Below are 25,977 nucleotides of genomic sequence, written 5' to 3' on the forward strand. Positions count from 1 at the left end.
ACATTCAATATTAGTCTACTCAGTATGGATAAATCAAGCAGTTATTGCAGTGTAACACAGTCGTGCTCCTTAGTTTGGGTGCTCTCAGACTGAACCTCCTTCCTCACAATGTCCTCGAAGGCGAGGCGAGGAGGAGAGGAGGAGTGAGAGGAATTAAGACTGACGGAGAGTAATAAAGGGAGAGGGAGTTTCATGAATGAACGTTAAGTGTTTCTATAATTGTTTGCCCTCAGACTTCTTGCATCGATCGCCACCTTTCTATTTTCCACTTATTCAAGTTGTAACCAAATATGTCACCTCATCACATGGCATTAAAGGAATAGTTAGACATTTTGGGAAATGCTGTTATCAACCTCAGTCTGTATATTAAGCATGGAGCTGGACCCAGGAGGCGATTAGTTTAGCTTAGCATAGAATAAAGACTGGAAGCAGGGGGAAAATAATAAGCACTGTAAAACATTTTAAACGATAACTTCTATAGTTTTCAACCTGGGCCACGTTTTTCTGTCTAAGTGATTAATGGGGATAACACTTTTTGTGAAAACAAGCACTTTTAGCAGACGTAAACTGATGGTACCAGGTTTCCCCAAATAATTACATTACAGCTTGTTTAGCGGCTGCAGCGTACTTCCTCAATACTGGACCAGTTTCAAAAAGTGTTGTCCCCATTAGTCACAAAAACATGGGAAAAGTCCAGGTTGAAAAATACCCAAGTTATTCAAGTTAAGCTGGTTCAACATAAAAAAAGTTTGGGTCATTTGTTCAAAGTGTTCTAATGAGTTGTGAAAATGTTAAACTAGGAATTAAGTTCAATAACTTACAGTATATATTTACATTAAAGTAATCATAAAAGAAGAGTTGATTCCACAAAATTGTTGTGTGATGTTTTACAGCATACCAACAGTTCTAAAGCTCACTAATGAACACATTGTATTGCATTCTGTTTAATCTATGTGCAGAAATGTAAAAACAACAATTTGTGGTTTTGTGAAGAGTTACGTGCTGTTTCTTGGTGAGCAGCATGGATGTATAAAGAGGGCAGGCTCCCATTCATTCCTATGAGAGTTGCTCAGTGGCGCATGAAGCCAAAATGGCGATCTTCCGCATCCATTGGGTCCATGTGAGCGTGAATGGTTGTCTGTCTCTATATGTCAGCCCTGTGATATTCTGCCGCCTTCGCCCAATCTCAGCTGGGATTGGCTCCAGCCCCCCCCCCCTCTCGAACCTGAATAGGATAAGCAGTTACAGATAATGGTTGATTAGATGAGCTATAACTAGGTTTGGAAAAAAAGACATCCTTTGGTATTATAATTAAAAGTTTAGCACTCGACAACTAGGCTGCAGTGCTGCCAACATAAGCAATCAAACCCGTAAGCATGGTTTGATTCAAAACGGAGCTGTTTAGATGGCAACAACTCCTGAAAATACAATGCTGAAAACAAAGCAGACAAACACACAAAAAAAGTCCAGATGGTTTCTACAAATGAAAGAATATAGATTAAGGTTGCCTTAAGGTTTGAAATAACTACCAACCTTCAAACAAGATAGCTAGCCTCATTTACACAGAAACATGAAATAAAAACAAAATAAATGTTAACTCTGATTGGTGCATGGAAGTAAATGACATTACCTTTTTCCAATTGCGCCTCACTTCAAACATGTGAGATGAGCACAAACGAAATACAGAAGTAAACAAAACTGTTCTCAGTTGAAAAATGTGTGTTCATCTAGGACTACATCACTCATAGGAAGAAGAGTGATGAAGAGTTCTCTGATTGAGAACATAGGTTTTCAAGGACTTTAACACAGACGTATTTTCCAAAATGTCAAACTACTTCTTTAAATGCAATCTATGCATCTATCTATGATAGAGATATCTCTCTATCTCTAGATATAGAGATAGAGAGATATAAATATAAATCTCTATATCCATATCTATATCTCTCTATGTCTATATCTATATCTCTATATCTCTCTATATCCATATCTATACTCTTTACCTCTATATCGCTCTATATCTATATCTGTATCTCCTTTTATCTATAGCTCTTTATATCTGTATCTCCATTAAAGAAAATGTCATTCATAATTAATGGCTTAGTGTATCTCGCTCCTTCTGTTGTAGCTCCTTCAGTCAGCAGAAACTCTTTCCTCTCCCAACACGTTGGGGGATGCAGAGATGGATCCACCAATTTGGACCTGCTGGTGTTGGGTCTGTCATTAATTATGTCCTGCTGTCATTTTGCAGCCTCATCATTTATCGTGCTCGGCCCTCCTCCCTGCTAGCATACAGATATGTTCGCTCGCTAATGAGAGAGGGTGACCTCGGTGACCCCCTCGCTGTTTGAAACAAAGATGAAAATAATCTACTGAAGCTGCAATGTTTCCACGACTTTTTGTTTTGATAAATCAAACATGAACCTTCCTTTAGCATTTCCTGCACTGCCAGACAAAGGAAGCATTTTAAAATGATTCCTTCAAGCATGTTTGTCCTTGTTAAAAATGCATTATGGAGGGGGACACAGAATGCTGACCTCGACGTGTTTTTTGAGGTTGTACACCTCAGGAGAAAAAATCAAAGTTCCTCAGCGGGAAATGCACATAAGAGGATTTCTGTATTAGCTACAGTCATTGCTCAGCCACCATCAAGACAACACAATTGATTGTTTTCCACATCCTCACCTTCCTTGCAGGTGTGAGTTCGTCCTCCGGCGGGCAGCTTCTTGTTTCTGTGGGTAGTCTGCTGGATGACCAGCACTGGCACCATGTAAAGCTGGAGCGGCTCAGCACTCACCTCAATCTCAGTGTGGATAAAAGCACTCATCAGGTTCACATACCAGCTGAGCTCAGCCACTGGGACATTCACCAGGTGAGAGAAACTCTTCAGCACATAGAAGGACACGTTTTAAAGTGGTACTCTATTTAGAAGTTAGTCTTTTATGTATCAAACACCTGTACACTTGAAAGGTGGCTACAAAAAGTTTTGTCCTTTATGGAATATGGCAGCCAGGGTCTAAAATTAACTTTTTTTTTTGTCTGCCACTTTTGAAATCTATGCGCTAAATGAAGGAATAACATTTTAGATCTGATGTCATTCAATTTTCGATATATTTTACATAAAAAACATTATATACATGGTAAATTACAGTGTTTGAATTACACCGTGGCTTCCGGGGAGCCCTGTTTTTCGGGGATTGGGAGGGTACTGTACCGTACTTTACTATTGTCATCTATAGTGGTTGTTTGCATAAAAACACATGATTCAAATGATTACGATTATTTAAATATTTGCTTTAATTAAAAAAAAAATCGTGATAAGTTGTTAGGAAGTTAAACAGGTCATAATTCTCTCTCTACATTTGAACACATCATGATAATGTTGTAATTTACCTTCACCCAATAGTCATTTTACTGAGCAGAGTTTGAACGCCTCATAATTGTAACTCAATGGCACCTCCGTTAACGTTGGTATCTATGTTATTTAACCAAGCAGAACTGTGCTGCCGACCTGCTTCTAACAGGTAACGTTACAAATTATCCTCCTGCCGATTTCAACACGGATTTGTTGTTCACATTGTCGCATTATCAAGGAAAAACAGGGTGTGCCCCTCAGGTTAAGTAGTGCCATGCTTTTGAGCATTTTTTTTTTCTTTCCGCCTGGCTCCAGTCCAAAACAAACTGAAACATGATACAGTGTGCGTATGCGTCATTGTGCATGTGTAACTGTCAGAAAGCATCAGTAAGAAAAATCGATAGACACGCAGGCATGAGATGTAACGAATCGGATAACTACTGTTCTCTATTCCCATCATTGGCGTTTCTGTCAATGTATATTATTTCCACTGTGAAAACGTCAGTAACCTTTGAATCCTACAGAGGGTGATGGTAACTTGTACATTTGTTTTTACGTGTGTTTTTTTCATGCGCAGCTAAGTGTGGGAGCTGTCCAGAGCCACGGACTGCAGAAACCCATTCTGTCCAACAGGAACTTCCATGGCTGCCTGGAAAACCTGCTCTACAACGACCTCAACCTAATCCACCTGGCTAAACAGAACAACCACCAGGCCTCCGTGGTGGTAAGTTCTTTTGTTTCAGCTTCTTTGGAACATCATTATGGAAATCTGCCATTCAGCGTTCATCAGAAAGACAAACCGGGGACTGTGGGGATGTGTTAGTTTAGAGTAGGGGATGTACAGAGTCCAGATGTGGACAGGGTTAAATCAAGTGGCTTCAGAAGTAATAAAAAGATACAATTATACAGTATTTGAAAAGCAAATATTTGAGAAATGTCAGGAAAAGTAAACTTGACCCCAGTTTGGCAACCAATGTCTTAGACAATATCGGGCCTGGCCGTAGGAGCACTCCCAACTCGTGAATTGGTGTGAATCTCTCCTCGTTGAATCAGTAATGCTGTTGAAAAATCTGTTTCATTGATGGTCAGTGAACCTGATTTTCTTTCTGTGTGCACAAAAAGAGAGAAGTAAAATGTAAATCCCAAGAAACATCTGTTCAGCAATCTTAAAATTCGTGGATGGAGGAGTTTTAGTTGCAGATACAGCTCACACATGGGAGAAGTTTGCCTTCAGGGCTTTCTGCCTGGAAGGGTTTATTTGAACCCAAACCATGATCTTCTCCTAAACCTAACCAAGTAGGTGTGTTGCCTTAAGCTAAGGAAATTGCAGGCAGAAAGCCCTGAAGGCAAACTTCTTCCATGTGCTCTGTGCATACAGCTCTGTAAAACTCTATTAATACACTCATCAGCTTGATTCAATTCAAATTTGGATTCTGGGTCAATTTTGAATCAGTTAAGTAACTGTGGAGATGTGTATTTTATTTTTATTTTTACTGATTACTAAACCGAAGCATTTTAAACAGTGTAGGATTGTACATTTGTCTCTGGGGCTTATGGGTATTGTAGTGTTGAGTGCTATTTGACAGAGTTGACTAGAAAATAAGTAATTTCTCAGATAAACGTAAGTTGTTCTATTTACATGATAGTTATATAATCAAGTTATATATTCACATTGATTATTTTTTTATTACATTGGTGTTGTATCATTGCACACTATGATGACTGTCTTTCTTGTATATTGCCTTTGTGTTGTTGTTTATGGTGAGCTAACACACATTCAGTATGTCTGTGTTATGTACAAGAGTGCTGTATGTCTGACATTATAGCCATCTGTTTATACATCTATTTATATGTTCCATCTATAGTGAATCATTTACTGAACATATGTTCTGATGTTTACTTTCTGACTTCATGTCATTCAACTTTGTAACAACACATACATGAAACCTTTGTGTATGTGGGTTTGGTATCCTCTCATGTTTTTTTCCAGTAGTTTCTCAGTTGTTAACATCATTTATCTGCATTATAGTCAGATGCTGCCATGATGAAAGTCCCAAATGTTCACTTGAGACTTTTTGTGCTCTTCCTCCCACAGTTTTTTCCCTCATGCCTTTTCTGCATCAGTGTCATTATTATGCTAATGGTCACTGTCACGATTATTATTGTCATTATCATTATTTTCATCATCTGCATCATCATCCTCTTCATTTTTACACCCGCCATCATCATTGTCATTAGCATCCTCATAATCTCCTTCATTATCATCTCCAATGTCATCACTTGCACATTTTTTTGAGTTATAAAGCCCAAAGCAAAAAAACTAGCAATGAAAAGTAGAGACTTAGTAATAAATTAATGGATCAGGGAGGAAAGGAGGTGGAGAATGAAAATGAGGAGAAGCGAGGGAAGGAGACGCGGAGGAGGGAAAGAGAGAAAGTGGCAACTTGCACTCTGGTGCAAAGTAGTCATCACATAAAAGTTTATTTAATACGAATTTTATGTTAATGGGAATTAATGTACAACTTGTGCCTCACATTGTGCTGTATAGGAGATTTTCCTGAATACATTATATTAACCATATCATATATATTTATTTCCCTCCATAGGTTATATAGTTTTTGCAATGTGTTATGGAAATTTAAATCATGCTAATGCCTCTCAAACCTTTCTGAAAACAGTTAATCCATTGTATAATTGCTATTTCCTGATGCCATGCTGGGATTAGGAGATGTGAGACAAATGGTGAAAGTGGGTGCAAACGCTTTGTGACCCCGATGCTTCTGGTTTCCCGGCTTATTTTAGCTCCTCGGCTAATGTCAATATGGTAATACAGATGTCCTTTTTCAGAGAGTTGCTGATGAGACCTCTGTGACATCGAGTCAAACCGAGTCAGCCTCTGCAACTACTGAATATTCATGTTTTATTATCTCTTTCATAATCATGTCTCTCTCTCCCTTCCCTCCTCTCTTTCTCAGGGCAATGTGACCTTTTCTTGTGCAGAGCAGGTTTCAGTCGCTGTGACGTTCACTGACTCCCAGAGCTTCTTGCAGTTGCCCGGACTGACATCGTGGTCGTCAGGGGTCGTCTCTGTGGCGCTGCAGTTTCGCACATGGAATAAGGCTGGGCTTCTCTTGACCTTTGACCTCCCGCAGCAGGAGGGCACAGTGTGGTTGTACCTGAGTGAGGCTAGACTCCGCCTACAGATCAGTAGAGCTGGCAGGGCCCAGCTGGAGCTCAGCGCAGGTCGGTCCAATCAGGAGTTACACCTACATAGAGGTGTGAATCTGTTGCCTTTTGTTGTTCAGTTGTACAACAGAGAGGACATAACATGTTCTCATAGCTCAGATTTATGCCACAGACATAAAACACAGGCAGATTTGTTCTGTCTAAGCGTAATAAACTAACCAGAAGAGTGTTCAATCAAAATCTTTAGTGTGAAAGTTGCTTCTTTACCATGGATACCCTCAAGGTCCACTTACTAGCATTCTGGGGCTTTGAAGTCAGTGTAGTAACGTTACATACAGTAACTTAGACAGCAACTCCCGTGTCCTCGAGATAAAATTACTTTTTTTGTGAATGGAGTCTGGTCTGGAAGCTTTGAAGGCCGCGATATAACGGCTTCTGTCCCCCGTCGCAAAGGGCTGTCTGATGCAGGTGAAGCCGTGACAATATCATAAATATAGTGTACCCTTAAATTTAAATATTTTTAGGTGGCTAAAATACATTTTTCTGCTGCTCCCGTCCACAGCCACTTTACCTCTCCGTCAGACAGCCCTTTCTGACAGGGAACAGAAGCAGTTATATCGTTCTCTTGAAAGCCACAAGATTACATTCACAAAAACAGTAATTTTACCTCGCAGAACACGGGAGTATACATACAACCCCACTTCAAAAAATCTGAACCAACCCTTTCAATTATTTCCAAACTTAGGACAGCTAACTGATTCAGCTAATGCTATTGTTCACATTATTCATAACCTTATTGATTAGCTTACTTTGGTTACCTACGTCACTGCTTTTTGCAACGGCTGAGTGGGCGTTTCCATTTGAAAAGAACTGAACAGAATGCAGATTGACCCGCCCTTTAACCTATCACATAGTTAAATCACAACTCTATACAGCTCCACAACACTTTCATCAAGTTTAATGAAGTTTAACGATTTAACAAATTAATCATAATTTATTATCTTTTACTAGAGCTTCCAACAACATCTCACGGTCTTCCACTTCCCCGGGTGCTTCACAGCCGCCCACTGCTCCTTAAATGTTTATGATTGGTTAAGTACAGAGGTCAAATTTCATGTATGTACTTGTATGTATATGATAATTGTGATGAAGTTTATTTTATTATTTAAGGAACTAAAAAAAAGGAGGCATGATCCTGATTTTCAGCAAAGAAAATGAAATCACTTGCAGTTCATATTAAAATGAAACTGTTAACTCACCCAAACTGTTCATTCATTTTGCATTTAACTTTGTGTCTGTGTGTGTATAAAGGCTCAGGTCTGAATGATGGTCAGTGGCATTCTGTGGAGCTGAACTCTGGACGAGATCATCTGAGCATCACAGTGGACACTGACGAAGGAGCCACCGCTCACACCAGCATCCCACTTCCTCTAACCGCAGATAGTCAGCTCTTCTTCGGTGGTAAGAAGACATGAAAGAAAACTTACACCATGTGTGCTGTTTCTATCTGTTTTTGTTAGCAGTTAAAACAAATATTATAGCTAAGGACAGCTGCCAAAAGGTATTTAAAATTGTACTTCAAGTAAACCTCGGGATGGGAAAACTGCTGACATGGACATTTAGGACTTGTTCAAATTCACTGAGGTACTCTGGGAATAATTATCATCTCCAAATCTACTTTAGAGGTTTAGTGCCACCCAGAGAGGGATGCTTAGTCTCTCCCTCTCCACTTCCTCCTCCTCTGTCCTCTCTCTTTCTTTACCATTTGCTTACTTCAAAACGATATCTCTCCCCTTTTTTCTTACCTCTTTCCCAGTTTGCATTTCTTTCCTTCCTCGATGCATTTCCCTCTCTCCAATCACTTCCCTTTTAATGTATCTCAAGCCCCCCTCCCGTCTCTGCAGTGCTTGTGTATACTCTCCCCCTAATTATTCTACACATAGTCCTGCATAAAGGCACATGCTGTAGATGCATATATTAACCCGACACACATCTCATCCGTCTGTTAATGAGATTGTGGCCTTGCACAGCCTTTTTTCCAACCACAACATAAGTCACATGGAAGTTCACCTGTAAGATAATAGAACTCCTTATGATTAAAAAAATACAGTGAGTTTAACTCCAGCAGAGATTTAATGTGAATTTTAATCTTCAAAGTGAAACACCAAATATCGCTCCGCCATGAGGAAAACAGCTCCAACAAAATCTTCTTCTGAGCTCCTAAAATTCAAAGTGACAATAAACAGTGACTCATCCTTCCTCCCTCCTCCTCTGCTGGGAGGTGTCGAACTCTGCGCCTGATGGGCTGAATATAATTAGAGCAACGCAGAGCCCGGAGCAGGAATGCTGTATTTGGCCACAGATAGATTGCCTCCATCCAGGCTTAACCTCAAGCATGAATCACTGATGGATAAGACATGGGGCTAATATACATGCTTTGGCGAAGAGTGGTTTTATATATATATTATATACAGCCACCTCAGGTCTGCCTATGTGAGAAGGGCTTAGATGAGTGTAAACATAATCAAAAATCGGTCTCATCTGATACGCAGATAATGAAGTGGAGAACGAAAGCACTTCTGAACTTAAAACTAGGTAAAAAGAAGTAAGTAAGAAGTGTCTTGCACACATTGAAACTGAAAATGCAACGAAACAGGAGCAAGGAAAGCGTAAGATTTTGTTTACAAGAGGAACCGAATAGAAGCTAGATGCAGTGGTGGAAAAAGTACTCATATCTTTTACTTAAGTGTAAACACCACAGTGTAGAAATACTTTGCCACAAGTAAAAGCCATGCATTCACAAATTTACTTAAGCACAAAAGCATTAGCATTAAAACATACTTAAAGTACCAAAAGTAAAAGTCATTATGCAGAATGGCCCATTTCAGAGTAATTTATATTATATTATTGGATTATAATGATCACTTTAATGTTGTAGCTGGTAAAGGTGGAGCTAATACCACTACTTTATACCCCTTATTTTATTTTAAACCTATAATAATATATCACATTTTATTTATTGATTATATTTTGTATTGTTAATCTGAATGTGCAAAGTAGTAACTAAAGTAATCAAATAAATGTAGTGGAGTAAAAAGTACATATGTCTCTGAATTGTAGTGGAGTAGAGGTATAAAGTCACAGTCACACTGGGATTCAACAAAAAATCATAATATTTTAACCCTCATTAATGTGAATAATGTGAGGTTTAACCCCTTATAGAATATCACAGTGAAGATTAAAACTTATGATAAAGCTGAATGAAGTGAAGTTAAACATATACTGACACTGTTTATTTAATTCCATGTTTATTGATGGTCCTACCAACAAAACCGCATACAAACAAATACAGAGCTGTAGACCGACCATTGATTGAGTGTCATGTGCTTCCCTCCCCAGGTTGCCCCATTCAGGAGAGCAGTCAGGAGTGTAAGAACCTCTTCAAAGTGTTTCAGGGCTGTATGCGTCTGCTGACTCTGGATAACCAACCTGTTGACCTGATCAAGGTGCAACAAAGGCTGCTGGGAAACTACAGCCACTTGCAGATTGATATGTGTGGCATCATCGACAGGTTAGTCTCCAGGAGTACCAACTGAATTATTTTTTTCACTGCGGTGTTTAAACCCACGCTGTGTGTGATTGCTCTCATTAACTATTAATATTCCTCTGCTTTGTGTGTTGATTTGGTCCAAAGTTTTTTCCACTGTCAATTTGGGATTTGTGAAAATGGTGATAAGAATAAGTAAGCAGTTTATGATTTATTTGCATTTCACTCCTGGTTTGGCCCACGTTTAAACATAGTCCCCAACAAAAACACAATGAAAGTGAATACTCTTAATGCATCCGTAAAGATTTACAAATTGGCTGAGAACGAGGCAGACAAACTGTTGTTTTTGGTCTTTTTATGGGTTGTGTTGATGATGTGTTGAACTAAAATATAAAATTTCGGCAGCCTTATTCTTTTACTGAGCTATTTGAGAGACACAGAGAGACGGGGAGTAAACTGGAGAGGCGTTCTCAAGACTCAGCAAACAGAACAAAACTAGTACAGGGTATATTCATACTACCAAATCGATGAAATCAAGGATTAGAGATGGCCGATGGCTGGCAGTGTGGACAGAAGGTAGCACCTTGGACAGCTCCCTTGCTGCTGTCTCTAGACTAACTGCAGGTTCAGGACCTTGGAGAGCGCTGCAGCAGTCTCTAGTTTCAGAGTTAAGGGGAAAAGTTCTGGAGGAATCCACACTCCTCCTTCCAAACACACTAATGTAAGTTTCCAAATCTGAGCCATCTCTCTGGGGCGGCTAAATAACTTGTTTATAACACGGAATGAAAAAGATCATGTTGAAAAATCCCTCCCTGAGGCACTAGAGGAATCAGGGATTGAGAGGGGAGCACCAGTATCCATTTATTAATCCAAAGCTAACATTCTTGGCCGCTGGCTACACCTAACTGCCTTCCTGAAGAGAGACCGAAAGACTTACTGTTGGTGTTGCTAAGTGGATTAATTAGCACCGAGAGGCAAATGTATTTCATCTCCTCGTTCACTTAAGGTGATTATCAAAGACAAAATGGGAAGGGGGTTCTTCCTAAGTTATCATTGAGAGAATAGACTTTAAGTATACCTGAGCATGGCTATACAGTTAGAGATTTGTTGTCAGGTCTTGCTGGGGATTCATACGTGCCAATGGAAGTGTTGCATTGTTCCTGCGATGAGTGTTGGGGTGTCCTATGGCATTCAAGACATTCAATGCCTCCTCTGTTGGCAATTCCAAAAACCTCCAGGAACTTTTTCAACCTTTGTGTTTTTTGTTTTGAATTCATGCATTAAATATTACAAACCATGGAGGACACAATAACTGGCAAGGATAAATATTCAGTACGACATTTAAAGGAACAGTTCAACATTTTGGGAAATACACTTGCCAAGAGTTAAATGACAAGATTGATACCACTCTCATATCTGTTCATTAAAGGTGCAGTGTGTAGGATTTGGCGGCATGTAGTGGTGTGGTTGCAGATTGCAAGACTTCAGTAACGTGAGCAGCCGAGTACAAAACTGTGGTAACGTCGTTCGCCTCGCTCAGAGGCCATCTTTACCATAATAACACTACTTTAGGAGCAATGGAAGTCAGACGGCGGTACCACAGCTTTGCACTCTGCGGCTCACGTTACTGCAGTTTCACAAGTGTGTCAGAGAACTACAGTGGCCTTTAGGTAACATAAAAACATGAGAGTTACGACATGGCGGAGCAACATGGTGGACTCTGGGAAGAGAACCCGCTCCCTATGTAGATATGAAGGGCTCATTCTAAGATAAGGAAAACAAAGATTCTTAGTTTCCGGTTATCATACACTAATGAAAACATAGTTATGAATATTATATTCCATTTCTGCTAACAGATCCCCTGAAATGTTACACACTGGTCCTTTAAATGTGAAGCAGGAACCAGGATTAGCCTAGCTTAGCATTTAAGACTGGAAATGGGGAAACGGCTACCAAGACTCTGTCCAAAGGTAACAAAATCCACGAACCAGCACCTCTAAACCTCTATTAACACGCCATATAGTGTTTGTTTAATCAGTACAAAAACCTAATTGTAAAAAAATTGTTTTGAATTTGAACAATTTGTTGTTCTACGGGACCACAGTTTATCTCTAATCTAGTCTATGTGCCAGACTATTTCTTGGGCTGGGCGCAGGGGCTTCCTAGAGTCTTGTTGTCACCGTGATTATGCATTTAACAAAAAAAAAAGTTCCACCACGTCTATTGTCAAATGTGTTAATACCTGTTCCAAGTGGCCTCGCTCAAAGGCAGGGCATCATGCAAAATGAATCATGCAAATGGATAATGGCTCACACTTTTGGACACTCTCTCCCTGTTGCCATTCATGGTGTCGCACTCGGCTTTACATAGAAAAAGTGACGGAAGCAGTTGTGTAAAAAATGAAAAAAAAGAGAGACAGAGAAATTGCTTTTTCAGATTTCAGAGGAAAAGTACAAAAATTGTTGGACACAACTCCAAAACCTGACATGGGAAAAGTGCAGAGGGAGGGGGGTGTCAGACGTTGTTTGAACAAGCACTTTGTTTGAAGCACACTGACACCTTTAGGACACACTTGCTTTCCAAGGCTATGAAGTCTCTGAACTCACTACTCCCTCCTGCCGACCTCTCTCCGCACTGGATGAGGGTGTGTTATGAAGCGAGATGGATGGAGCTGTCAGAAGGCAGTAATTCTGACCTCTTTGCTTCTGTCAGGTTCCTGACACCTTAATAATACACCTTGTCAAAACACACAAACACACACACGCACACACACACACATAGCCACAAATAAAAAGAAACACAGGTCACCAAGAGGTCCCGTCTTCTTGTTTTGTTTGACTGTCTGTCTGTCTGTCAGCCACTGACTTTGTGAGATGTCTGTAGAGACTCACACATACACACATCTTACCCTTCACACTCCTGTGTCATTCCCAAACTCTCCCCTGTGTGTGTGTGTGTATATATGTGTGTGTGTGTGTGTGTGTGACGTGGCAGCCTATCCAGGACCAGGTACAGAGCCGACTGAAAGCATTAAAAATACATACCTTTCCTCTCTCTCTTGCTGTTCAGCAGAAAGCAGCTATTTGAAGTCTTTGTAGGACATCCCAGTCTACCTGTCCAGTAATGGAGTGCAGATCGGACGGGGGCTGTGCTGTGTTGGTTAAGCCAGGGGCAGTAATAGAAACCGGGGGAGATTGGATGCAAACCCTGTGATCCAACGTTATAGGACACTGTCACACCACACTAGAACCTTTTAGATAAGCTACAAAGTCTCTTCGCTCAGTTAATCCAGGAGTCCTGTGATCTGAGCTGCCGTGCTGTACGCTGTCACATTGCATTGGAAATTGGTAGCCAAGCTAGGAGCCCTCCAGAGATTTATAGAGGACAAAGTGTTTGCAAAACTTAAAACTTTTTAGCCCTGAAAAGATTTATAGTAGATTCAGTGATACGGGCTACACTGCAGTTGACCCAGGCATGTGTTTGTGAACCTCTGCAATTATCCCTGTGTGCCTGGTTGAGGCTGCATGCTCCATACGCTGCCGACAGCAAACTGGATGTTGAGACAATGACTGAAAACTCCACAGCGCTGCAGGAAAGAGTTGCCTACTGTGACCGCAGATGGTTCTTGCCAAGGAAAGTTTAATTTTCCCAAATTTTACAGAGTGTAGTGGGAGCAGGGACAAAGTGGTTGTTAGAAGATTCAGCAAAATGGGTGCATGCAGAGACATGTGTCTTGTCTGCTCTTACTTGAAGATAAAGTATTTTCTCTGGGCGATCATTCTGGAGCCTGCATGGGAGAAGAAGTGGCCTGGTGGTAAATTGTGGTATTTTTAATGTGCTTGGCCTCTAATTCATTTACAGAAGAAATTAGGTTTAATAGTTTAAAGGAACAGTATGTGGCATTTAGGGGGATTTATTGGCAGAAATGGAATTTAATAATAATAAGTATGTTTTCTTTAGCGTATAATCACCAGAAACTACAAATCGTTGTGTTTTTGTTACCTTTAAATGAGCCGTTTATATCAATATCGAGCCGCCACGTTTCTACAGTAGCCTAGAATGGACAAACCAAACACTGGTTCTAGACAGGGCCATTCACGTTTTCGCGTCGGCCACTGTAGTTTTCCTACACGCTTGGGACACTGGATAAGTTTCAGTTGGTTGCAATCTGCAACCTCACCGCTAGATGCCGCCAAATCCTACACACTGTACCTTAAATCAAAATGTCAGTGAATGTTGAAGAAATTTTAAATAATTAGTTAATTCTTAGTATTTTCCCCCTGTTTTAATCAGAATAGGTCTGTAGGATTGTATGGGTGAATAAGGTCCACTTATCTATAAATAATATAATATATAATATAAAAATAATAAATCCACTTATTTGCTTTGCTGCTAAGAGTTAGATGAGAAGAGACCACTCTCATGTCTGTATGATAAATATGAAGCTACAGCCACAAGACAATTACGGACGAGAGTGGTATCAATGTCCTCATCTAACTCAAGGCAAGGAAGCAAACATGTGTATCTCCCAAGATATTGAACTATTTCTGTTAACATTGGCTATTGTGTTTGGACTGAGCTTTGAAAAGGACCACCATAACGATCAACTTAGGAAATAAACACTGTGGACTGAAACAGTATCATGAGAAAATTGAAAAGAACAAAACAGGATTGGTAACTATAAAACATCCAGGATTGGGTGGGAAGTGGAAGAAATTGATTGGACATACAAAGTTTCACTCGTTTCGCCCTCTAATGATCGCACCTGTTGTTCATTACAATTACAGTGAGAAAGCGGTGTACCCATTGCTGTTTCCTGCCATGATTCCAATCAGCATCATTTTCTAACTCTGCGGTGTGATTACAGCTCCTCTTTCAGTCTCTCTCTCTCTCTCTCTCTCTCTCTCTCTCTCTCGCTACAGTCCCCTGACCTCATTCCCTCAGGTTCACTGTCCAAACACAGTTGATATCCAGTCACTGCCTCCATCTCGCTGCTGCTCACTTCATCTTTCCTTCCCTCCATCACCCTCAGCCCACTGTCTCACCTCTTCCTCCAGACATCCTCTCCTCTTCCATCCTGCACCATCCATGCTTCCTAATTGCTGAATCCTCCCACTGTACCTCCTTTCTTTTATCCTTCTGGTTACCTAACTTTGCTCGAGGAAGATTTTCTCTAAGTGTGTATAGTGTATATACTTCTGTCTTTGTGAGGACCATAGTGACTTTTAGACCTCGATAGTGAGGACGTTTGGTGAAGGTATGATGGTAAATGTTAGGCTTAAGGCAAGGGAATGCATTATATCATTAAGGGTACTAACAAGTGAAGTGGTACAAACGTATGTGTGTGATTGTGTGTGTTTTTACACTTGAGAGTCAACAAATACATAATTCAGTGTATCGATCGTCATACCACTGTTCGTATGATATTATGAAACATTTTTGAGTTTTGAGCTAAATATAATGATTTTTATTATTCATCGCATTTCAGGCAGCGTTTTGCGATGTGTTTATCTTGAATGTTCATATCGCAATGACGATGAAAATACAATTTATTGGTAAGCCCTAACTTGAAGCCAAGCTGTTTCTGAGCAACACAGTTATAATCTATAGAAATTAGACAGACAGATGTTTCTTATTTAGACCGTACACTGTGTTGTATAAACCAGTGTTTCCCACTGGTATAGAATTTACTGTCTCTGGGTGGCTCACCCAATTATATTTTTTAATTCATTTTACAGTCAAACTCTGCTGGAATTGCACATTAATGTGAGATTGTATAGATTGGAAAACACATTGTCCTTATTGGATGTTAGAATCACTGTTAATGCAGTGCTCTTGTGTGTTGGGCATTCTGCCCATACAACTGCAACTGCAAATACAAATGAGCTTATTAGTGCTCAAATAGAGTTGATTAAATTGCACTTGCACAGCTAAATATACAATAAATTAAACTGCTTTGTCGCTGACTTCTTAATGTTATAGGCCCCCAACAGCAAATGACCTCCCCTCACTTCTAAAAGCAACACATCAACCACAAATACAAAAAAGTTTGACCTGAAGCCGTTTAGAAAATGTCCTGTCTACATTTTTGGGGGTAACTCAGCAGATGGAAGACTGAGGAAGGAAATATGGCTCCATGTCTTTATAGAAGCTTTTTGGCCCCGTATCATGTAAATAAATAATAAAAGGTGACTTTAATTTTTGGGTGACGGGTTTGCGTGGGAGTTTAAGACTCTTGTCTCTGGCTGATGCAATGCTAGTTAACAACACTAACAAAGAGATGTTTCAACCTCAGCTTTCTCTCAGAACATGCACCTGTGCTCCACTTGACATGACAATAAAGACTTGTGAAGTTTTCATTTAAAAGATTGAAACTTTTTTTTGTTGTAAGATTGCTTTTATTCAGATCCCTCCTACGCACCTGCTCATAAGAACCGGCAGGTGTGCTGAAGTCCTGTTGTTCCTTTTCATGCCAACATCCTTGAGAAACTTTTTAAGAGAACTTTTTACAGACAGAGAATAAGGATCTCTCTTTCTCTCCCTCTGTCTATCTGTGTCTCTGTCTGTCTCCCAGGTGCTCCCCCAGTCACTGTGAACATGGAGGTAGATGTACTCAGTCATGGAGCACCTTCCACTGTAACTGCTCCAACAGCGGCTACAGAGGAGCCACCTGCCACAGCTGTAAGCAACCAGCAACAGGGCATCTGCAGGTCTTTAAAATGCTTGAAGCCTAAAATATAATGATACAAATAGAAGTCATTCAAGTGTTTAAATGTGGTCAGTACTTTTTAATGTCCCTATTTTCTTTAGGGCCATTAAAACATTTTCATTATGCTGAAAGTACAGGCTTTAGTCAAATTAAAGACATATTATCACCTTAGAAAGTTGTTATGATGAACGTGATGGTAATTCTCTATGGGTTAATCACTACAAGCAACGCCTTTCACAAACACAGTTATTTCACCCATTGTTAATATGAAAATATTCATTACTGCAGTTTTCAGAGTAGTTACGAGGTAAGACAAGCAAAATGAGGCAAATTTAAAGGTGCTCTATTTGATATCCAGAGCATTAATATAGCAGCAAGCAACTATTTGCTATGTATAGATATAGAGGAGTAATGTCTACCTGAGAAGAGAATGAAGTCACTCTCCCTCTGTGTGTTGTAATCCGAGCTTCTTCGTGCTTTATTGACGTAGCCGGCCAACGTGTGTGCTTTTAGTGAATGTCCGTGCATGTTAGCGTGCCCCACTAGCTAACTCACGACCGCCGCTCTGTACTGTTCCAGTTCCCCCCCACGTTAAAACTGTTAGCTCTGTCAGCATGGTTGTCATTGTTTTCACTGTTAGCGCTGTTTGCACCATTAGCTGCATTTAGCCCCTTTAATTAATTGCTTCTCAAAATTGTTTATATAAAAAGCATTTATGTCTGTTTTATTATCTGATTTTGCATTTCGGTGTTTTGCTTCCTATGTGGAGCTCAATCGTTGAAGTATGTTGCAGTAAATGTTAATAGAAAAGTTAATAGATGAGGAACTGGATTTCAAATTCTACACATAATGGCTTTAAATCCACAATACTGAGCTTTATTTAATTATTTATATAACGAGGAAAAAGACTTGAAAAATAATGGAGAATTTGTGTTCCTCTTGTATCTGTAGTAGAATTATAGTTACGCGGGTCTTGTGTTTTGTGTCTGTTGTGACTCAAAAAGCTCATTGTAGTGAAATATTATTCATTTCATGGGTTATTGTTGTGTTTTCTTATAATACAGTACAGTTGAGAACATATTTCACTATTTGAAAGGGGAATTTTTTTGTGTTTAAATAGCTGAAAAAGCAAAATACTATAGTGTACACAGAAATAGTCTTCACCTTTCCTCCCTATTGACTCTTGAGTGCTAAATGTTATGTTCGGCTGAATATCAAATGTTGGAGAAACATTTAACATGAAGCCTTCGATTAATGGAGAATAGTATTAGAGTATTCCAGACATGTTCTCATTGCTTCTACTTTAATAACAGTGAGACTGCATGTCCCCTAACACTTAATGTTTTTTCCTACTCCATTGTTTCAGAACTTTAATTAGCTGCGTTCAATCGGGAATAGACTAAACAGATTGTTGGTACTTTATTATACTGAGTAAATTAGATTTCCATTTCATTTAAAGTCTTAAAAGCTATTTTTTTGGCTTTCTGACACCTGCAGATGGCCCATTATCTCTTATTTATTCATTTTAAATGTGTGTGGATATGTGTGTGATATGTATGTGTGTGCAACTCTAGCCCAGTCTAAAGTGATGTGAACATGATGAGGCAGAGGTTCAACACCCATCACACAGACTGTACCATTTTGTAACAGACAAAGAACCACTTCAAAAATGACAACAATATCTCCTCTTTAAGCAACTACAAATAATTTTGATTTTGTGTTGATTTCGGCGGCACCTGTGGTCAAAAGCAGTAATGTTTCCATGAGCACCACCGCCTCGTATCGTAAAGATCTTGATCTGGCTAGTGCCTGCATTTGTTTTGTAGGCGAGCAAAAGAATGACACAACTTGGTCATCAATAGGTTTACTCAATTCACTGGCCTCTCAACTTTATACAAACTACTGTCGATTGCCAGGTGCATGTTGGTCATTGTAGTATCTTGCCTGCGACAGTGCTGTTGAAGTGATGAGAAAGGATGCTCCGCGGACACTGTTCTTGCTGGTATAATAGAGTTTATTACAAACAAGCAACAAATGTCATAACGAACGTCTAGAGCGTCCGGAGGTCTCAAGTCAAATCTGAAAGTCCTCCACTTCGGGGCTCTCGCACCTCCTTATAACGGGGTCATATCATGCAGCATCTGCTCTGAGGATATGACCCTGTATGGCTCCTTTGTCCTAAATGTTTATCTTTCAGCCCCTGGACATATCCTATGACCCTAGGTCTCCACGTATGCTTCCTACACATCTGTTTACAATTAGGGGCCCCACTGTCCGGTGCAAGACCTGAAAATATACCACATCATCATGCTCATAATCACAGAAAGCTTTGTGGTGCTTGCTTTGCTCAACAAACGCTGCTAATGTTAGCTACATTTGACTAATGTAAGCCAAAGCCTAGGTTCTTTTTAGCCACAAACGTAAATTGATACAGTATATTGATGTAAAACCACATCTTGCAATCAGTGTTTCTGTTATATGTAAATGTAAATCAGTTTTTAATGTCACATTGTATTGTACATATATACACATATTATACACACATATTGTACACCGCACAGAACACAGTGACATTTATTATCTGCATTTAACCCATCCTATCATTAGCCACTTTTTGCAGTGGTGGCTCGCGAAATATAACGGCTACAGTAGCTTGGAAAATAGCAATATGGGGCTCTGAATTTGATGAATTTACTGTTAATCAGACGGAAGTGAACCTGATCGAATTCAGCCAGCGCAAACCCCAGCGCTGGAGCTCAGAGATAGCCTCATGCTTCCTTTTAACTGGTTAACGTACTACTAACTGTGAAACGGTGTGTGTGAGAGAGGACATACTTGTGGAGCCATTTCTATATTATACTTATCATATGCTCATTTCATTTATTTAAGTCATGTTAATGTTGCAGAGTGTTTTAAATTTTTAGTTTACAGTTATTGTAATGGCTAACCTTAACTGACATATTGGAGCATAATTCAATTCATGTATATTCTTTTGTAGAAATGTTTATACTATAGACACAGAGACGGTCAAAGTGCAAGAGAAAAGTGGAAATTAAGTTGTGTCTACCGCAGACTACCTAGGCACAGTGATGCCGCTTTCTTCCGCTTAAACATTGGAAGACTGTTTTTCTGTACAAATCTATTGAACTTTTGTGCAAAATGTTCTTTAATTCTTGGGAAAGAACGTTGGGGTTCCTTATTGAATGTTTGAACGTTTGTAAAAGTGTGGGATGAAACACTTCCCTCACACCTTTTTATATTTAGTCTTGAAAGCAACCAACTACAATGTATGAAATGTTTTTTTCCAGCTCTAAATATTGCTATGTAGGTCAGAACATTTGAACTAAAATGAAAGACTTCTTGTTAGGCTCAGAACAAACCATAAAATCATTTAACTCCTTCCCCGGCGTTATCAGAAAAAAAGAAAAAAGCGATAGGAGAGAAGGGTAGAGATATAGAAAGATGAAAAAAGTAAAAAGTAGAAATGAGGACTGGAAGAAGTCGTACAGAGAGAAAGATAAAGAGAAAGTGAGGATAGGAGCAAGAGGGAGATATACAGCAGAAGAGCATGTCAGGAAAGGAGAGTGAGTCCTGAGGCAGACTTTTCTCTCTACATAAATGGATTTAAACTTAGAGACTGCCTGCAGTATTTTAGGTGAGTCAAATTAGAAATTATAGAGATTCTGGCTTTGATTACACTGCCGAGCATTGATTGAATCTTTCTATGCTCCGGTGGTGTGATCAGCTCCAGGCTGGATCAGAACGAACTCAGGTTCACACATCCACACACTCACACACACACACTGCTCACCTCTGTGTTTGATTGTTATATTCGAGTCAAAAACTCTCTTGAGTTGGATCAAGGAACCGTCTTAAGTCACAGACTGACATGAGAAAAAGAAAAAAACACATTTATACAATGTGGGAAATGTTCTACTACTGCTTATGACTCCTGTGACTTCTTTTCCTGCACTATATTGTAGATGGTGTGTGTGCGTGCAAACATTATGTAACCAGAGGGCTTTATATAATTGGTTTTCACCTGTTTTAGTTCCATAGCTTATTGTTACATAACTGTTTTTAATTGGTTGATCCTTTTTTTTAAATTGTTAACATTTTAATTGTTTAGAATACAGCACAAATGCACTAAAAGGGTTAGGGATGTGCTTTCCTTCTGTGCAATTCACACCTAAAAGGCATTCACAATATATTCTAATACAGTTTGGATACAGAACAAGCAGCTATCACCAGGATTGGGTATGGTTTTGATTTAAATTTTTATCAACAACTAGTTGTGATAATTTACGTACTATTTAAAGGTGCTCTATACGATTCCAGAGCATTAACATAACATCAAACAACTATGGTGAATGAAGTCGCTCCCCCTCTGTGTGTGTTGTAATCTGAGCTTCTCATTTCTTTGTTGACATAGCCGGGCTGGCCGTGCATGCTTTTAGTGCATGTGTGCGTGCCCCACTGGCTAGCTCACGGCCGCCGCTCTGCACTGCTCTCATACGGCGGTTACAGCTGATAACGCCGTCCTGACTGACGACACCGTCACGGAATCGTAACACCCACCCTCCGCTTCCCCCTCAGGTTAAAACTGTTAGCGCGGTTAGCTATGAGCTGCCGGCTCAGCTGTCGCCATGTTGAGAGCTGTGCAGAGGCAATAGAAATGCTCCCAATCCCATATTTAGCACCTTTAAGCAAGAAAAGAATATGTAGAAAGCAAAGTTATTTTTATTTTTGGTAGATTTTGGTGAGAAGACAATTACAATAAATGAAAAGGTATTTTATTATTTTTGGTGATCGGGTAAAATTAGGGCAAATACTTGAGTGGGACGAGACATAATTACCATTATGATTCTGATCATTTTAATATGAGATGGATTGCTCTTATATTGAATTGACTTGACCCACATCTTTGACACATATGAAGCATAGTGTTTGTTCAGGCCGAGCACTGAAGCCGCACTCACGTTCCTTGATTGTTATCAGCTGTCACAATATTATTGGCTTATTGATACGTCATCTGTTCAGACTAGAAACATCCAGACAAATTCATCCAAGTGTTTTATAAACTCTCAGTTTTCACTGTCACTCTGACAGTAACTGATTGCTGTTGCAACTCCCTCCACCACTCCAACTTCTCCATACGTCATTGAAGCTCTGGTATCGTTATCTTGAGTGGTGGTTCTTCAAGCAGACTCCTTAGAGCTCCCTCAAAGTGCAGAGCTGTGCAATGTGGACGGAAGTGTAGTAGTCCAAAACTTTGCTTTTAGGAATTGATAGGGGCAATGTTTCCTCTCAAATCAGATTGTTGTTGATATCCTTTTATTGCATTTTCTTTCACAGCAAAATATGAACAGTCATGTGAGGCGTACAAACACAAAGGCAACACATCAGGACACTATCACATAGACGTGGACGGCAGTGGACCAATCAAACCCCAGCTCATCTACTGTAACATGACAGGTAACGCACAAAGACACACATCTTCACACATGAACACACGCAGTATATCAGCATATATATTTATTTATTTATTTCTCTCTGCCTGTTTGTCTCTCCGCCAGAGGACATGGCATGGATGGTGATCCAGCACAATAACACAGAACTGACCAGAGTGCATTCGTCCCCTGAGAGAAACCAACATTTCGCCCACTTTGACTACGCTTCTGAAGAGGAGCAGTTAGCAGCCGTCATCAGCCAATCAGAGCACTGTGAGCAGGAACTGTCCTACCACTGCAGGAAGTCCCGCCTCCTCAACACACCAGGTAAGCCCGCTGATGTTTTCTGTTGTGTCTAAGTTAATGAGATGGGATGTCTTGGAGGACAGATGTGAGATATGTAACTTTTATTGTTGTTGTTTGTGTTGTTTTACTGTATTGAGCATGTTTGAGATGGAGGAGGAAGGTGTAGTCGAGTGGTGTTGTTAAAAGAGAAATGGTACCAGGCACAAAGTTCTTTGCAAAGCAAGCTTTTCTGTATCTGAGGGATCTATATCTGGAACAAGAGAGAGTGTTGTGAATTGCTGATTTAGTTCATTTAGAAACTAATTAAAACTTCAGTTAAATTTAAAATGTGCATTTTCTCCTCCTCACTCCACTGCAGCGGCTAAAGGTTTATCTGCACTACTTTATTTCTCAAGTAAATCATCAGCTGCTTTTGTTTCTGGGTTCTTTTTGTTATCTTTCTTTTAAAAAAGGTTTTAAACACACAATAAATTGAGTTTACAGTGTACAGGTTCAAAAGAGGTACTTACAAGCTGCATTTGCACTGGTCTTTGTTGGTCTTCTTGCCAGTAGAATCTAAATGTTAACATCGCCTTAACTTTACTAAATAAAAGGGAAAATTGAATAATTGAGTTTCAAACTGCATTGAAGAAAGAAGCCCATCTTGTTTGAACCTGTGAACCACCATTGTGTACACTGGAAAGCTTCAGACTACTAGTGAGGGAAAGATGTGTTCACAAAGTAGCCGCCCGTTCTCTTTCCTTTTGTAGCTGAGAAAAAAGCAGTGATGCACATTCAAGGCTGGAAGAGTTCAGTAAAGAGCAGGGACAGAAGGTGGATTGTGTTGAAATCCTAAAGAAATGGATGTTGTCAGACAGGCAGATGGAAGAAGGCAAATAGAAAAGGGGAAGGAAAAAGACAGGAAAACCTTTCTATGTCTCATTTGATATGCAAGGCAAGTGCCGACTTAAACAGATACATCTACAAAATGTGTTGTGATGAAAACATAGATGAGTGGAAATTCACTCATCTGTCAGCTACTGTAGGATTTATTGTCATGCGAAATTCGTCTTTGTTTTGCAGTATAACTGTTCCCTAAATCAAAACAAGCGAGAAATCATAATAGCTGCGACCACGTACGCGCATGCATCCATGTGTTCATGCATTCACACTTTACCTCCATGGCAAATTTCAGCCTCATAGATAGAAACGTGATGTGGCAAAATAGTGTGAGTGTGTATGTCTTTCTACAAAGTTTGATCATGTTAATGTCAATCCGCCTTTTTGCAATAGGCTACTCCCATTGCCACGCCCCCTTTTAGCCAATTGGCGTGAACACACACAGAAACACGTCCTCCATGCAAAATTTCAGCCTCCTAGGGTGAAAACTGTGGCCGCCGTAGGGTGGGGAAATTTGTGTGGACTGATCAACCAACCAACAGATTGAGCGAGCTGCTGGTCGCGACTAAAAAAGATTTGTGGTTAATAGTGTGTATTTGTGTGTGTTTCAGAGGGTGCTCCGTTCACCTGGTGGGTGGGAGGTCCGGGTCCAGGTCAGATCCAGACGTACTGGGGCGGGGCTCTGCCGAGCAGCCGGCAGTGTGCCTGTGGTCTGCAGGACAACTGTCTGGATTCAAATCACTACTGCAACTGTGATGCTGACTACGACCAGTGGTACTGTACTTTATTACTGTGTATGTTCCTGTGTCCTTCAGGTCACATCCATTACATCATAACTATTGTGAAGAAAGATTTATGATTTTATCCAGAAATATTAATGAATCCAGTAGAACTCTGTTCAGTCACAGTATGTCTTTATCAAAATGTAGGGGTCTTTAGAGTACCTCAACCTGTAGCTCTCCCCTCTCCCCTTCCTGTCCTAAGCCCCTCCCTCGACTGCCGAGTATAAAATTACCCGGATCTTCTGCACTGCTTCCACATCCATTGGGCCCATAGAACAAGCGCACTAGCGTTTCCTTTAACCCCGCCTCCCAACCCTCTGTCTCGGCTTGCTCAAGAACGGCAGTTCATTATCTCTAGGGAACTAACTCCAGATTTGGCTAATAGTGCATTTTACAACTTTTAGGGCTGTATGATTTAAATAAGGGCTATTCAAGTGTTCGTACTGGGAAGTAGAAAAAAATTATCCGCTGATTTACAGACGTCTCTTTCCCCATAAGTCTATGCGAAAACGTTTTTTTGGGCCCAATGGCATCACGAGACGGACCCAGAAGTTGTAATGCCACCGTTTGGCCACTACGAAAATTGGCTTCAAAGCCTGGCGCATCTGTATTTCTAGCACAGCCAATAGGAACGCTCTCTCTCTGAAATGACCTGTGATTGGCCAAAGTCTTCTGTCACGGGCTAGATTTTTTAAAGCCTGAAAACAGAGCCATGATGAGATGCAGAAGTCTAGTTTTCTCTCAGAACACTTGAATTACAATATGCTGAAAGGTTATTATGGAATTTTTGCCCAATGCTGCCAAAAATATTCTGCCTACTGCAGCTTTAACTGGTTACGTAGAGTGAAGTGTTATTTCTGTTGTTACCTGCACTTTAATATACATTGACCAGTGATTTATGGTGGTGTCTTATAGAAGAAATTATAGATAGAATACATTTTCAGCCATGCTAGTGACACGGTTCTAGAGATAGTAGTTTGTCGTCCTGTCAGTCTAGCACTTTGGTCCAAACTGAAATAACTATTTAATGGATCGCCATTCAAATTTGGTGGAGACATTGATGGTCCCCAGAGGACGAATCCTACTGACTTTGGTTTTACCCTGACTTTTCCTCTAGCGCCATCATTGGGTCAAAACTCCAATCTGTCCAATATTTTGGTTTATGACCCAATACCTGCAAAACTACTGATATTCCCATCAGCCTCTGCTGTGCTTTGGGCTACTTATAAAATGTTAGCATGCTAATTTGCTAAATTAAGAGGGTGAACATGATAAACATTATAACTGTTGAGCATGTTAGCATTATGAATGTGAGCCTGTTAGCATGCTGATGTATTTAGCTCAAAGCACCACCGTATCTAAGTGCAACCCCACATAGCTTTTCTGTTGTAGACGTATCAAAGTAAATGATAAAAAATGTTTTAATTATTATAACTCAACTTTAAAAACAATGATTTGGTTGGACCAGCTATGACAAGACCAATTTAAATTATTATTTTAAGGACACATATAAATCACTGTAAGATGTTCTTTTAAAAGACATCTATTGTTTCTGAGACTCTTAAATTAGTCCTACTGCTCTGATTAATTCAGTGTTTACCGTCGCATCCTGCCATACTGGACAGAAAAGAGCCATGAGACATCCAGGACAAATCCTAAGATTTTTAAACATCCCTCTCCATGTTTTATCCAATCCTGTATTCAAATCCTTTTATCCATGCTGTAAGCAATTCTGTATTTAGGTCACCTTCCCCAATCCTGTGACC

The 25,977-nt window shown here is 39.9% G+C and overlaps 1 protein-coding gene across 1 annotated transcript in view; it reads left to right on the forward strand.

Moving 5' to 3' along the window:
- Positions 1–25,977, forward strand: part of LOC119488849 (contactin-associated protein-like 4) — a 106,637-nt gene that overhangs the window by 49,611 nt on the left and 31,049 nt on the right. The window contains exons 6-14 of the mRNA XM_037770805.1: positions 2,694–2,869; positions 3,930–4,076; positions 6,328–6,595; positions 7,850–7,999; positions 9,938–10,109; positions 16,660–16,766; positions 22,150–22,269; positions 22,371–22,571; positions 24,041–24,203. Of these exons, the coding sequence (XP_037626733.1) occupies positions 2,694–2,869; positions 3,930–4,076; positions 6,328–6,595; positions 7,850–7,999; positions 9,938–10,109; positions 16,660–16,766; positions 22,150–22,269; positions 22,371–22,571; positions 24,041–24,203 (1,504 nt within the window). The remainder of the gene's footprint in view (positions 1–2,693; positions 2,870–3,929; positions 4,077–6,327; positions 6,596–7,849; positions 8,000–9,937; positions 10,110–16,659; positions 16,767–22,149; positions 22,270–22,370; positions 22,572–24,040; positions 24,204–25,977) is intronic.

Source organism: Sebastes umbrosus, chromosome 5 (genome assembly GCF_015220745.1).
Source record: "Sebastes umbrosus isolate fSebUmb1 chromosome 5, fSebUmb1.pri, whole genome shotgun sequence".
NCBI classification, from domain to species: Eukaryota; Metazoa; Chordata; class Actinopteri; order Perciformes; family Sebastidae; genus Sebastes; species Sebastes umbrosus.